The following is a 15672-nucleotide window of genomic DNA, read 5'->3' on the forward strand; positions in this document are numbered from 1 at the left end:
TAATAATTGGTATTCCCCTACCTAGCAATGCTAACCAGCAGTTAATCACCACTTATGTGTAGTCAATATATTTAAAACATATTGGATTTGTTTTAAACTTGGCTAAAAATAATCTTAAGACAGGCATACCTACTGAGAAAATTCCTAAATAATTTCTTTACTTATTCATTATTTCCCTCTATTTTTGCAGGTGCTGCCAAAACTCTGGCTGAAACTCAAGCGAATAAAATGTCGATAAAACGTAAAAATCTGAAGTTAATTTTCTTTGAACAGTGACGAAGCAAAGCAAATTGGGAAAAACAAAACGAAAACAAAGTGAAAAGTCAAGCCGAGACTAACGAAAACGAAAACACGATCGATTTGCATTCGCGCATATATATTTATGTATACACATAAATATAAATATACATATATATTTAGTTAGAAGAAGAACCCGAAAGGAAAATGGATCTTAGTCTCGAACGCGATAGCTCGGCGCTGGGCAGCTTGTTTCAACAGATCATCAATGACATGAAGGTAAGTGATCGATACATTTATCGATAATTCTCTTGCTAAAAAGTAAGCAAAAAGCGCGGAAGTTTAATAATTAGCCGGAAATCTGTGTTACACAAGTTGGAGGAAACATTAGTTGAGTTTCCTCACGAATCACTCACCTTTCCAGCGAGAATGCAAGTTCCAGTTTCCAGTTCCAGCGAAATGAAACGTAGTCAAATGGAACTAGAGACGTGTCAGCCAATTGTTGACAGTTGTCGCTTTTCGCTCGAGACTTATTGAATAACAAAGCATATAAACTAAATAAATCAGAAACTCGAAAGGTCAGGTGTGTGTGTCAAGAGCATTTTTCCAGGGTATACAGAATAAAATGAAGTTAACCGAAGCCCAGCAGAAATAATTAAAGCCAAGGTCAGAGCAATGCGAACTGTGTGCGAAATAAACAAAAGTCTCAGATAAACAATTCCGTTGCGATAAAAGATACACAACTCTGTTGCTTGCCAATTCTCAAGGCTTTACTGTTCATAAATATGTCAGAGAATGAAAACAAAATCGTCTAATTGATTTTTTATTCTCTCTTTCTCTGCCTCTATCTCTGTCTATTGGCTAAAATGCCAAAAGTAAGTGATTCAATTAATCTATGCGAATTCAATAAAAAATATAGATATGTTTGCTTCCATTCTTAATTACTGTTTGATGCCCTGTAAATCTTGCTGGCAAGGAGCATATGTTTTTATATTCTTTAAGTAAGAAAAGGATATTTATCGAGTAGTCATATAACATCATAAACGTAATACCTTTTCATTGATAATCACCTATGATACTCTTCAATTTCTTAGTTTATTGCTATGATTGATATGGAATAGTTATTATTACAGGGTATTTTTCGGATTCCTTTCAGTTGCATGTATATAACAGGGTATATGTTTTAGTTACTCGCTTTCTCATTAAGATGGGAATCTGCTCATTACAGGGTATTTATGCTTCGGTATAGCAGTCTCTTGACCGTCTATTGCTGCGTTGCTTAATCTATTGCCACACCAAACTCATTACATTTATCTATTTAATTGCAGTGTATCAATAATTTATAGCAATCATGACGCCACTCGCTCTATACATAAATGTTTCTTATATTAGCTGAACTTAATGGCGCTTCAATTAACAAGAGAGCATAGATAAATATATAGGGTGTATATCACTATATATAGCAGCTAAAGGTTCTGTGCCTTAGTCTGGGTTTTTAGTCAAAGCTCTTTAGACAGAGAGATCAACGCGACTCGACAGAGATCATGCAACATAGTTTATGGGTTCCAGGGTATTTATAGTTGACTATTTTGGGTTCAACTGCTCGAAGGAAAAAATTTCGGCTTGATTTCCAGAAATGTCTTGAGACCATTTCCGACTGGGCTGTCGACAGGTGTTGTGCATTGCGACGCCTTCGCTGGTTGGTGCCCAAAGATAAAAGTGTGCCGCGCCTGCTTTTAGCTATTTTTACAGGTAAAGATACAGATACAACTACAGATGCAGATACAGAGATACAAACGGCGATGCAGACAGCTGTCAGGAATTGTGGATGCGGGCGACTGCATTTCGTATTTATGAAACTTATTTATTTTTCTTTCGTATGTTTGGTTTTTTTTGGTGACCACGCAATTGTGCAGCAGTTCGTTGTACTTCATAGCTGTTAGCTATTTTCTAGCTATAGCTACTAGCTCTTGGCTTGTTTTCCAGCTGTAGTCGCTGCCGCTGCTGCTGCTGTTGTTGCTGTTGTTGTTGCTTGGCCTGTGTGCGAATTAGAGCAGAAACATGCCTTGAAGCATGTGCAGCAGCATCATCATTTGGTTTAGTTACTGCCACAACTGCGGCGCTTGGTTAAGCTAAAGCGTCTGGCTGGCAATATACCCCGGGCTAATTAGCAGCTGTGGGGTGTATTGGCCACGTAGATTTAGCTGTATCTAATGAGTAATAAGTAATGAATAATGAGTAATATACCCTGTGCCAATGCTAGCTAATCGGCTGGCTAGCTAATCAGCCGAGCGGCATATCGAACAATTGTAGGGTATACAGAGATACGCCTAGCTTACTTTTCCTATCTGTCTTATATTCCATGGTATTTGGCAAGTCGAGCAGCTTATGCTCCCGGCCTTTACCTTTTATTGTTGTCTAGTCTCTCGACCTGGCCAAAATGCAAATGTCAGCTGTTGCTGTTTAAACAGACTTAGCTTCAATTCCAATTTCCGTGCAACTTAAATTTGTTTTTATATTTTTGGTATGTGTTTTAATTGCTTGGCTGCGTTTGCCATAGTTAAGTCTCGCTCTTCCTCTCTCTTTCTGTCTCTCTCTATTCCTCTATATAGATGTTTGCGTATATTTAGCTTAGATCTTAAATGCCAGCAGACCGAAACAAATTGTATGCCCCTGCACCCAAGATGCGGGCCAAGGTGGATGGAAATGCGAATACTAAATAAATAGAAATACGTGAATATATAAGTATAATACTTTATATATTTAATTCTAAATGTTCTGCTAACGGGACTCTCAACTAGTTGCAATTAAATGCGGCTAATTTCAATTAGAGTGCAGTCCAAAGTTTTTCAGAGCACTGCCACATTGTAATTGTTGCTTAATCTGGCTTTTATTTTTATGTTTTTCTTATTATTTTTTTAAGCAATTGGCGCTGTTTTTTAGAGGTTGTTCAACTTCTTCACTCGTCGCGCTCGGCTGACTGCCAAGCGACTCGTCTGCTAACTGCAAATTCGTGAGTCTGTCATTCAGTCAGTCTCTCAGTCAGTCATCCAATCTAACTCTCAGCTAGGCAGTTTGTCAAATTGTCGCGTTTGGATGGGACTCGCTGAAATGTGTAACAGGAGAGACGCGCTAAGTGTGCATTGTCAGACACATGGCGGCTATAATAATGATACCCTGTAGCCAAGCAATGTGAAAATATTGGATATGACAAGCTGGGGAAACGAGAGACAGATGTGTTAGAGAAACCTGGCTTTGGCCTATAATAGGAGAGAGAATAGTGATACGATAATGGAAGAGATAATAATGAAGATAATAATAATTGTCACTCTAATTGATCGAACTGTATATGTTTTTAAACATATCCCATTCTATTTGCTCGTTTTCAACCATGTTACTTCATGAATTTGAATGCGTATCTGCTAGTCCATCATATTATTATATATTTTGTCATTGTCACAAAAGTGAAAATCGCTTTCTGTGCCCCGTTGGCACTTTTCCGACTTCCCTTTCTTGCTGCCCCACTCAGGCCTTTTGGGCAAGGCAATTGCTGTCGAGTGCGTCTTAAGATATTTTATTGTCTTTAACTCACATATGCGCATTAGGCCCGTTAATGCGTGCGTAGCAAACGGTAAAACGAGAAAATTGTGCTTTTACTTGAATACAGAAAAATTGTGCAAATTTAAGTGTCTGAACCAACCCGAACTCAGGGTCTAGGCAATTTTGATAGGGGAATTCTGGTCCCGCTTGAGCTTTGGTCGATATTTGCATTTGACAACCAGATAGTACATCAGTAGGTAGCTCAATCCGTATATGGTCATAAAGCTGGCGCCCAGAAAGAGGCCTATGGCCCCTCCGAATGACACGATCAGCTGATCCATGCTGAAGACAACGCGACGCTTAATGCCCATCTTGGGTAGCTCTTGATTCAAGATAAACTTGCGGTCAAAGTTCTGTGAGTTCTCTGCACCACCGCCATTCTGATAACAAATGAGATGAAAGTGGGGAAACTAAGCCATAAGAGGGGAAACTTACTGAATCAACTTTCTCGGTGACAATAAAGCTGATCTCCTTGCAGAGGGGCATGCAATCGCAGGGCTGCTCGAGCCACTTCTTACGCGCCAGGCACACCATTTGACTGACACTGCAAATGCGATCCTTGGGACCTGCCACATAGAAAAAGGGTTTGCAATGGCACAGAGCCAGGGCTCGGTTGATGCGACACTCCATGCGACAAAGGCTGGGATGATAGGGCTGTAATGTGTAGTACAAAATTGTGTATGAAGCAGGAGACGAAGGTGCAAAATAGATGTGCACGACACCTACTGCATAGTACTTGAGATTGTTCTCATCGATGTATCGGCACTTGCGATAGGCGATGGGCACATTGCGCACCTCGTTCTCCGCCGAAATGGAGTTGAGCATGAACTGTATGTGGTAGGTGCTCTTGTTACCCATGTCGAGGGCCACGGTGCGACGATCGTGTGGCATCAGAAACTCATTTACATCGTGGACAAACTGAGTGAATAAATATACCTACCAAGAACTATTTTTACACACTAAGGAAACTATTTACCAGAGTGACCGTAGTGCCAGGCATAGGTGCCTCAATAAGGGTGCGACAGTTGTCAAAGTAGGTGCACATTCGGATGGGCACTATGAGATTTTGCCTGATCAACGGAGAATATTGTGGATCAAAGATGGATAGAATGTGATATTCATAGTTACTGAGCTTGTCTCTCTGTTGGAAATCCAAATTTCGCCAACTGGCTCGTTGTCAGGCAGAGGCCCATTTCGGTTAGGGTGGACACAAATTCGGGAACTTCTGGCTGCTTCGGTATTGTGTACACCAACAATTTCCTTAACATCCGGGCAAAATCCAAAGTCTGCACAGTCGTGTCATTCTCATAAGGTATCAATGTTTCGAAATTGTTGTATTGCAATCGATTCAAGACGTGCAAAAATTTGGTGTAATAGTTCACCTTTTTGGTGGGCATAGTCACTTCAGGGAGCTCAGCATAGTCGTTGTCCCAGATACTGTCAATTATGATATCAGATCACTTACTTGCTTGACGCGCAGATCTTACTCACTCGTTAATCAGCTTATACGTTAAGTAGGGAGGCAGTTGGGTGTACTGCGTGCAGAGGGTGATCCCTAGAATGGGAAACGAGCGCAGCGCAAATAGATATTCGTATTCGTAGATAATGGGATTATTCTGATAGCGCAGCCATTGCGACAGGCAACTGTCGACTGCGTAGTAGCTGGATCCTATGATCATGGCCAGCCAAAAGATGCGCTCGAGAAAGTGGAGATCCTTGCGGGCGAGATATGGCACGCCATGTATGGCCGATTCCTTGCACACTTCCTTCCAGAAATCCATTGCTTCAGCCTTCTCCTGCTCCTGTTCCTGCTCCTGTTCCTGCTCTTGCTCCTGCTCTTGGTCCTCTTCGTTATTGTTTTCGCTCTGACTTGCCATGATGCACTGAGTGTTCCTGCTTGTGGCACTCCATTTTAACTAGCTCTGCTGTCGAGTCCTAGAGAAATGATGAGCTCTACAAACAAGGGACTCCGCCCACAACAAGCGGTTCCTCCTTAATGGTTTTCTGTTGTAGCGCTAATGACTTTGCTGCATGCATATTCAATTAAATTGTGAGTGAAATGTGAACCATATTAAAATGATATTTATTTCGGCCTCATTCAGTTTCATATTCAAATATAGATTTGGCTTTCCAAAGATCAAAGAAAATCGTAAAAATTTGTTCAGTTTCAAGGTCATATTAACACTTGTTTTTACATCTGAGCATCGTTTGCATTCAAATGCTCGTAATTAATGAAATAATTTCTTATGCAAATATTCAAATTTGATTCACACTTGATTCATTTGATTATTAATTAGCCAATGCATAAGCAACCACTCAACAATTTCTTGCTGCAATCAATGCTGGGGAGGCTTTGATTGAAAACCGGATTTGTCTTTTATAAAAATGGAAGAAATCCCTCAAAACCTAAGTGTAAGTAAACACTGCCTGTAGTTGTTTGTAGTACTTCGGGAAGGAAGCTTTAAGAGACTTTTTATTTATTTGTATTTTCGCATCTCATTAGGCAATTTTGATGGAAGGATTCTGATCCCACTTGAGCTTTGGTCGATATTTGCATTTGACAACCAGGTAGTACATGAGTAGATAGCTCAAGCCATATATGGTCATAAAGCTGGCGCCTAGAAAGAGGCCTATGGCACCTCCAATCGACATGAGCAGCTGATCCATGCTGAAGACAACGCGACGCTTGATGCCCATCTTTGGGAGTTGTTGAGTGAGGACAATAGTGCCCTCAAAGCCACTAACGCCATTCTTTGGAATAATAATTAAGAATAAGAGGGGAATATACGAAAGTTGTAAACTTACTATTTCCTTTTTCTCGGTAACAGTAAAGCTGATCTCCTTGCAGAGGGGCATGCAATCGCAGGGCTGCTCGAGCCACTTCTTACGCGCCAGGCACACCATTTGATTGACACTGCAAATGCGATCCTTGGGACCTGCCACATAGAAAAAGGGTTTGCAATGACACAGAGCCAGGGCTCGATCGATGCGACACTCCATGCGGCACAAACTGGGATGATAGGGCTGCAAATTGCAGTAGGATCAGAAACTAATTGAAAGTAGATATGCAGGACACCTACAGCGTAGTACTTGAGATTGTTCTCGTCGATGTATCGGCACTTGCGATAGGCGATGGGCACATTGCGCACATCCGTCTCGGCCGAAAAGGAGTTGAGAATCAGCGTAATCTCGTATGAGTTTATGGTGTCCATGTTGATGCTCACCGTGCGACGATCATTCGGCATCAAAAACTCGTACACATCGTGAATAAACTGAGTCAGTAGACAAATGCAATGCATATATGAAGTATTATTTATACGATCTGTGGAAGCTACTTACCAGAGTTACCAAAGTTCCGGATACGGCTGGCTTGATTTGGGTGCGACAGTTGTCAAAGTAGGTGCACATTCGAACGGGCACTGTGAGGTTTTGCCTAATCAATGGATAGTATAAATGAAGGATATGCCGTCTTATTAATTTATATTATACTTGCTCTACATGTTTCTGAAGAATAAAGCCAAAGCTCGCCAGCTGGCTCGTTGTTAGGCAGAGGCCCATTTCGGTTAGGCTGGACACAAGTTCGGGCACTTCCTGCTGCTTGGGTACGGTGTTCTTCAACAGTTTCCTCAAAATCCGGACATAGGGCAAATTCTGCAGAGTCGTATCATTTTCATAGGGTATCAATGTCTCCAAGTTGTCGTATTGCAGGCGATGCAAGACATGCAAAAATTTGGCATAATATTGCATACTTTCGTCGTCAATCCCGGTTTCACTGATCTCAGACGAGTCGCTCTCCCAAATGCTGTCGATTACGATATTAGTTCTAACAGTCTCTACTGACTCTGCATACTTACTCAACGAGCAATTTATGGGTTATACTGGAGGGCAGCTGATAATAGTGCGTACAGACTGTGGCGCCTGCGTAGGGAAACGAGCGCAAGGCAAACATATACTCATATTCGTAGATGATGGGATTATCCTTGTATCGTTGCCATTGGGCGATGCAGCTGTTGACTGCATAGTAAGTTGAGGCTATGATCATGGCCAGCCAGAAGATGCGCTCGAGAGAGTGGAGATCCTTGCGGGCGAGATACGGCATTCCATGTATGGCCGATTCCTTGCACACTTCCATCCACCAATCAATTGCCTCATCCTGCTCCTGTTTCTCCTTGTGATCCTCCTGCTGTTGCTGCTTGTCCTCGGTGTGCTTTGCCATATTGCACTGACGCTTCCGCATGTGACACGTTGCTTTTAAATAGCTTCGCCATCGACCCATCGACTTTGTAATGATGCGTCCCTTCCATTAAGGACTTCTCCCACTCCCATATGGAGCCAGTTCCTAATAGTATTCTCTTGTAGCTTGAATTGTTTTCATGCATGCATATTCAATTACAATGTAAAAACATGATTTGAGGTATACTAAAACATAGATTTGGTTTTACGCTGGAAGGCTAGGCACAGCTAAGGTAGCTCATATTAACATTTGTATTTACATATGAACAACTTTTGTGTAGAAATTGATATAATTTTTATGCAAATGCCGAAAATTGGTTTCACGCTCAATTCATTTGTTTACTAATCAAGCTAATTTGGAAAACATTCCGCATTTGTTTGCTGCATTCATGGCTTAGGCTTTGTGTTAATAATCAAGTTATGCATTTTTCACCTCAGTTAGGGCCTAAGAGTCTTGATCTCAAGGTCGTAGGTGCGAGTCACAGATTGGATGGAGGACTTTATGACACAAATTGTTGAATATTGTTGTGAATATAAGGGCGATTATATATTGTACTCATAAATCTTGATGTATGATGAATTGAACAACTATTAATATTTAATTTGTTATTTTCCATCTTACATGGCTGTGTATAACTTATTGAGTGACCCTCGCATTATGTATTATTCTATATATATTTATATATTTTTTATATATATGTCAGCATTAATTCGACATCTTCTTAAGCAAACCTCGAAAATTTGTTCCTTCGTCCATTCTTGCATTCCTTTCGCGCTTTGCCTGTTAGAGCTTTCACACGTTGCGTTATCATCGCCCGGCTAGCTCAGTCGGTAGAGCATGAGACTCTTAATCTCAGGGTCGTGGGTTCGAGCCCCACGTTGGGCGAAACATTTTTTGTATTAAATATATATATATTTTGTATTTTTGTATTAGAATTGAACATTTTGTTGTTTTGCCTGTGCGGGAGTAGTCTAGAAATAGACGCACATTTATGTGGGACTATGGCTAATAAGCTGTTATTTATAGCGCTCAACCTGAACAGTGGCAGCAGCAACAACAGCAACAACAGCAGCAACAGCAACAATTATAATCACAGCGCTGACGCAATAGTCGATGACAACATCTCGTTTTATTTTATTTCTTCTCTGATTGCTTGGAAATGGATAAAAGCCGCATTCAAGGCCGCAGCTCAACTTGTGGAAATGGCACAGTGCAATTCGCATTTGTATTGAGGTTTTTTCTTTATTTTTTTTTACTTATTTGTTTTTATTAAATGTCGCTTTTGTTGGCCCGCACTCAAAGAGAGTGCACAGGATGTGCAGCAAAGCCAGGCGAACTGAGAAACTAGCAAACTGGCACAAGGCTATGAAGGCGAGGATGAATAGAGCTCAAGTGACATTGACTAGGGTAACGATACAATTGATGTACTGGAAGGAATGCAATATATACTATATATTTGTTGAATTATAGAAAATTATTTATGTCTTGTGACAGCAGAGACAGACAACAGAATGTTGCTCAAGCATTCAATCTTTTCAAATTGGCTTACAATTCCCAAGTGGTTATGGTACAACAACAGCATAATCTCTTGATAATAGAACCACCAGGCTTTCAGTTTTTTCTTCTGTTACCTAGTTTTATTGTTGATTAGTAATAGTTAGTGTTCCTTATTTACACCTAATTTCAATGAATCATAAACATTTTAGTTCCGAGAAACAGCTTTATAGAGTTGCTATAGCTTATCTAGCTCGGTTTGTGATGCCTGCTCACACATTACAAAAGAGTTTATTTGTGAGTATCAGTTTTTCTATGTATACAGTCGACCATACCTGCATACCTGTGTAAACTAAGGCAAACAAATGCCTTAACTTTTAACTAAAAATTAAGTTTAATAACCTTAAACAGTTTCGATTACAACTGCAATCTTTGTCGTTCGCCTGAAGTGAAAGATCTTTTGTTTCGGTTAACACTTGGTAAAAAGTATGTGAAAACTGTGTAAGAAATAGCCTCTCTCGCTCTCACCCACTAATAATCCCTCTATCTGCCTCCTTCTCTGTTGCTCGGATGTGGACAATGATCCCCCGCAGATTGTAATCGGAGGCATGCGAAAAGTGTTTCCTCTTCAGCTTCAGCGCAACAATGGAAATGAAGAAGACAAGTCGTTATATTAATTACTTTGCATTATTGTTTAAAGCAAACTGCGGGCAATTGTTGCTGTTGCTCTTGTTGTTGCTGACGTAGATGCGAGAGTTGCTGTTGCTTTGATGAGACTGTCTGTCGCTTAGCTTGGCACTTTGACATGCTGTGCATATTGAAATGATGTTGCGTGATTGAATTGCCCATACCATTTACTCTAAATCTATACACAAACACACTGTACACATACCCATTGTTCCATATACAATCGTGATTGCCAAACTTGGAGTTGCTCTGTGGTTTCTTCTTTTGCTCGATTCTACATTCCAAATTGGCAAAGAAGCTATACAAACGCTGAAGCAGTCTCTACTCGTGTGCATCAGAAGGGAAGCTTCTCGTATGCATATACTGATCCTTATATTATCAATGCGTTCTGCGAGTCGTACTTAAACTATCTCTCTAAATGTAGCTAGTATACCCAATTACCACAATCCCACAATGTATTTACAGGGTATACAGAACAAGCTGCAATTAATAATACGGTTTTTATGAAATTGCGAGAGTAACAGAAAAATGTTCTATTAGATCCGAGATAAAGTCGAGAGACGAGACTCGTGTCAATTACGTGTGCTGTGTGTGGGTGTGGCATCAACAACAACAACAACAAGCTTGTTGCTGTTGTCAATGTAGTTGGCGTCATTGTTATTGTTATCATTATTGTTGTTGTCTACACGGGCAATTATATGCATAAAATATTATCCCTCTCTCTCTCTCTCTGTCTGTCTGTCTGTCTGTCTGTCTGTCTGTGTGTTGGGTTTGTCTGCGTTTGCCAAATGTATACAAATCAGCATTCAGTGTCAGCCAAAAGCTTAAGATATATCAGCAATATGAGCTAAATGTATAACGCAGCTATACGAGGGCTGATTGATAAGATTTGTTTCATACTTATATGCTTTTCATATATTTTAGTATATTAAAAGTAACCTTTGCTCATCCTTACCTCAAGATCTCAAGATCTCTCCCCCCACTTCTCGTTGAATTGTAAATAACCTCTGTAACGACTCATCCGTATCAGAATTATAACTTGTTTGTCGTGTTTCGCAACTCGCCGATCGTATCGTAAATTATGTACAATTCATAACAAGTTGTAGTGTAAAATGTAAAATGACAAGATTGATTAGCCTACCTTTACAATGTGCCATGGCCAATTAGCCAGCTATATAAATAGCTGGAAATCTGTAACAGAGTTACAGAAGTTGTCTAAAATGTTGCTGCCGTCGCTGCTGTTGCTGACCCTTCAAATGTTCTGCCATGTCCTGGCAGTTGATTACGAGATGCTTATTGATGATCCTGATGTGTTCACCGACTGCCTGGAAAATCCGCCAGGTGCAAAAGGTGCAAGTGGCCTGTTCAATTTGGATGAATTGACATTCTCACTGAATGGTGATAAGATACATGTGGAGGGCAATGTGACAACCGTTTGGGATGTAGAGCCAACAGATCGTATAACGGTAAATTGTATTGCCATCGAATGTTACAAGTTAAATGAATGAATCGAGTCGTTAGGCTTCAGCACGTCTAATGCAATTGGATCGAGGCATTTGGCAACCCACTGTCTTCAGCATTGCCACGCAGGACTTTTGCTCTCTTATGTACGATAAGGATCAGTACTGGTTCAAGTATTGGACTCGCTATGTTGAAGACATGGACGCCATGAAATCCAAATGTGTCAACCATAAGGGAGTAAGTGCTCAGATTGCTTAGCCTAGATCCCCTGCTGATCATTTGCTCTTCTCTCTCCCCACTCGCTGCAGACCAAGCTAGTTCATTCGCCCTTCGACATAAATATGGTGCTGACCAATGTCCGTGGCACCACTCTGCACGGCCGCTATAAGATTGTCGTCACCTTGGAAGCCTTCGACGACGAGAAGAATGTTAAGCGCCCGGAGAGCATTTGCATGGAGATCATTGGCGATTGTGAGAGGCTGTGAGAATCCTCGATATATCCTTAATGTTTGATTTATAATAAACGAAGAAGGGGTTGCAGCTGAAGTAGGAATGCAAACTATATATCGATATATATATCTATACATTTTATACGAACACTTCTTGCATAAATCTTCGATACATAATGAACAACTGAATGATGATGATATTCATTTCGTATAATTAGTTTAATAATCGCGGATCTCTCTCTCTCTCTCTCTCTCTCTCTCTCTTACTCTTTATCTCTCCTTTACTATCCTTCTCTCTGACTCTCCTCTCTCTCTTTGACTCTTTGACTCTGTCTCTCTACCTCTCTCTATGTATATTCCTCTCTCTCTCTCATTCTGGTTCTCATCTTGCAGTCATCACAATGTATAGAAGGTATTATATTATAGCTTTTTGTATAAAGTCCCCCCATTTGATTTTGATTTTCTGTGGCTGCGGCACGCGCTGATGTCAACAGACATTCAACTGTCATTCGAGATTGGCCTTTGTTAGCGGTCTGTATGTGTCTACATACATATACATGAGTATATGTATGTATGTATATACATACATATGATTTAAGAGCTCTTCAAGCGTTTCGCTTGTGTTGCAAGCTTCAGTTGCAGTTGCAGTCGCCGTTGCAGTTACATTTTGTAGTTTTGTATTTCAAGTCTCAGCACAGTGCCTGCTACTTGTATTCCGCCCGCATGTGGCATGTGGCAATGCGATCGCCTGTTCGGGTTTATTTTGTTTTTGTTTTTCTTATTCTGTAATTGAAGTGAACGCCAAATGCAAATTGCACGGCTGTCAAGTTATTAAATTACTTGATGAATGAATACACAAATCGTGGCATCCATCTATCTATCTATCTAGATTCTCAGCCATATGCCACACGATTTTCAATTGGCTGCGCATTCAATTTTAAGTGTCGATTCATTGCGCTGCAAAACTTTCAACTTTGGCCAAATAAAAACGTTATTACTTAGTAGCAGCAGCATAAAGGCCTTCAGCTAAGGCGTTCGTTCGTTCATCCCGCCTGCAACACACTTTCATTCCGAACGTTATATGCTCGTTCAGTTAGTAATCAAGCGGGTATATTGCTTGCCTTTCATTCAGTCCATTAAACATTTACTTGTTCCATGATCTTAAATCATGTTTTGAGTCCTAAAAGTCTTCCAAGGGAAATTTATAATATGTTGCATACTAAGCGAGTATTATGCAGTCGTTGCCCTCTTCTTTTTACATCGCTTTATCACTCTTCTGCAACTTTCTAAATCAGAAACAAAACACAAAAAAGGTGCAAATTATTAGCGCACGACTCGACTCAATTATTTGGGCCCCCGCCGGCCTATATAGAAAATCAATTTTTTTGATAGAACTCTCCACGATGGCCTTTAGTCATAAAAAAAATGCTGCCTGCTACTCGCTTTGCATATTGTGCCACTACGTTAAAAAAAGTTGCTAACCCAAAAAACAATTTCGCTATGTAGGACGTGGCAGCCGAACCGAACTGAACAGCTGAACCCGTTTGGCTAGCCAAACAGCTAAGCTGCTGCCTGTTGCCTGTTGGCTGCTGGCTGCTGGCTGCTCTAGCTCACCTTAAGATTCACAAGCTCTCTACGGGAAGCACAGAAATTATCAAACAGCAACAACAACTGCAACAGCAACAAATTTTTAGTTGCATGAATGGCGGCTGTGAGAAGCAGCTGAGCAACGTTTTAAACTCGTGTAGGATGTGTTGCAGCTTTTTTTTTTTTTTTTGCTGCTTTGTAGGCTATTGGAAAGATCAAGAGTTTATACACTATATATATAAATAGGTGTGTGTGTGTGTGAGAACTTTTCCAGTTTTGCCGCTGCCTTTGGCACATTCACTGACTGTTTGTTGTTGTTGCAACGCCTCTTTGGCTGCTGTTGTGGGCACAGCGTTTGCCAGTTAAATAGATGCACTGAGAGAAATGTATAGCAACTACAAAATTAATTACTAGAACTTTCTATCAGTTTAATTAATAAGGTAAATAAATCTAGAAAAATGTTGTGTAACTGAATATAAGCAGAGCAACAAAACACACTGAGAGAAATGAACAGCATAAACATAAATATTTTTTGTTCTTTATACACTTTCTTTAATGTTTATATTTTATTGTAGACTACTTTTCTCTCAGTGTAGCGCTCATAAGATTGCTCGCTGCACATTTCACAGCAGCTGCTGCTGCTGCTGCCTACAGCTCGCAGGCAAACTGGAAAGTGTTGGCTTTTGCACTCGCTACACACACACAGACACACTCACCCTACACACACATGCTTAATTTCCCACCTATATTTGTGTGTTTTCCAAGTCTTTTAATAGTTGCTGCCACGCTTTCAATTCGAAACCCTTGCCTCAATTTGTTGCACACTCTCTGCTTAGTCGAAGAGATTAGGCCTCTAAGTACGCATTCGCCTGTCTGCTAATAATGGCTCATTCATGGACTCCGAGGCGCGTAGCCAATGCCCTAAGCGCCGAGAAGAGGGAAGGGGTGATTGGCAGAGGGGCAGAGAGGGAGGGTAGAGTGGGGAGCAGCTCACAAACCGAAAATTCAACGCCAACGCCGTAACAAAACTTGGCTAAAATGCCCGTAATGACAGGCTTGCGTGTGTGCCACAAACTCTTGGCCCGGTCAGCGCTCACACACACATACACATACACACACACACACCCAACACAATTTTCATTCATAAAATGCCGACAAGTCCGAGTCACGTCAACTTTAACGATATTTTGCCCACGCATTGAGCCCAAAGTCTTTGGCTTATCAAGTTGTTGTCGAGTTGATTTTGAATGCTCGTTCATATGGTGATAAACAAATGAGTATATTGGCTTTGTGACAATGCAATATGTAACTGCAGTCTGTTGGCGTGGCAGACCCCATTCATGATATATCCTAGTCAAGTACTTCATTTATATCCATTTTTAAACATTTTCATAGAGCGAGCATTATGAAGTCTGTGCTTGCTGCTGCTGTTGTGTTTCTCGCCTTGTCAATGTTTACAAATATTTGAAAATTATTTATTTATTTAATAGATTACTTTTCATTATGTTTTGCATCGACAAATATTTACTGTTACGTGGGTTGCTTTCTGTGCGTCAATCATACGGAAATCGTTTTCTTCTTGAACAATTTTGTGACAAAGCTAAATATGCATTTTTTTTAATTCTCGAAATATTTAGCATTTTGCCTTGGACTTTATTTATATTAATTTATTATAATGTATAGTTTACTAGGATTGTGGGCGGTAGAACGCAAGAATTCGAGGAATTTGAGCAAATTGATTTTTGGTAGCAATAATTAAGGTGAGATTTTATTTGGATGAAATGGCCCGATTCTAAGTTGATGAATGAGGTGTGGGAGTTAGAATAGGTAATTAGGCATTTTGGGTAATAGCTTTTAAAGAAATACGGCTTTACTTTGAAAACTTTCTTTTTGGTTGAATTCAGAGAAATCTAGAACTGGGAA

General features: G+C 40.4%; 4 protein-coding genes and 1 non-coding gene across 34 annotated transcripts in view; 3 read left to right on the forward strand and 2 right to left on the reverse strand.

The window, feature by feature from the left end:
- Nucleotides 1–15672, forward strand: part of mim (missing-in-metastasis) — a 49985-nt gene that overhangs the window by 12257 nt on the left and 22056 nt on the right. For all 29 annotated transcript variants that reach the window (XR_016270193.1, XM_018010506.2, XM_018010509.2 and 26 more), the window contains exon 2: nt 191–516. Coding sequence is in view for 28 of the 29 variants with exons in the window: in XM_018010506.2 (XP_017865995.1) it covers nt 445–516 (72 nt within the window). In the remaining variant the exon portion in view is untranslated. The remainder of the gene's footprint in view (nt 1–190; nt 517–15672) is intronic.
- On the reverse strand, nt 3803–6073 carry ppk25 (pickpocket 25). The gene is made up of 6 exons (XM_089470689.1): nt 5329–6073; nt 4966–5274; nt 4814–4907; nt 4564–4755; nt 4273–4491; nt 3803–4217 (listed from the first exon to the last, which is right to left on the reverse strand). The coding sequence occupies exons 1-6, from the start codon at nt 5712–5714 to the stop codon at nt 3951–3953; spliced, it is 1467 nt and encodes a 488-aa protein (XP_089326815.1). The 5' UTR covers nt 5715–6073; the 3' UTR covers nt 3803–3950.
- On the reverse strand, nt 6134–10383 carry LOC108615786 (sodium channel protein Nach-like). Of its 2 annotated transcripts, none has more exons than XM_089470652.1 (6): nt 10247–10383; nt 7692–8256; nt 7331–7639; nt 7177–7270; nt 6918–7109; nt 6134–6861 (listed from the first exon to the last, which is right to left on the reverse strand). In XM_089470652.1, exons 2-6 carry the CDS (start codon nt 8111–8113, stop codon nt 6337–6339), a joined length of 1542 nt encoding a protein of 513 aa, XP_089326778.1. In that variant the 5' UTR covers nt 8114–8256; nt 10247–10383; the 3' UTR covers nt 6134–6336. The 2 variants fall into 2 exon arrangements, with proteins under 2 accessions (XP_089326778.1, XP_089326779.1); XM_089470653.1 differs by having other exon boundaries at nt 6134–6588; nt 6643–6861; nt 7692–10378.
- On the forward strand, nt 8884–8956 carry TRNAK-CUU (transfer RNA lysine (anticodon CUU)). Its single transcript has one exon. It is a non-coding gene; the product is annotated as a tRNA-Lys (tRNA).
- Nucleotides 11051–12368, forward strand: LOC108615791 (uncharacterized). The gene is made up of 3 exons (XM_018010564.2): nt 11051–11718; nt 11774–11950; nt 12022–12368. Exons 1-3 carry the CDS (start codon nt 11401–11403, stop codon nt 12196–12198), a joined length of 672 nt encoding a protein of 223 aa, XP_017866053.1. The 5' UTR covers nt 11051–11400; the 3' UTR covers nt 12199–12368.

This window comes from Drosophila arizonae, chromosome 5, assembly GCF_054131065.1.
Source record: "Drosophila arizonae isolate 15081-1271.41 chromosome 5, UAZ_ARI_1.0, whole genome shotgun sequence".
Lineage (NCBI taxonomy): Eukaryota > Metazoa > Arthropoda > Insecta > Diptera > Drosophilidae > Drosophila > Drosophila arizonae.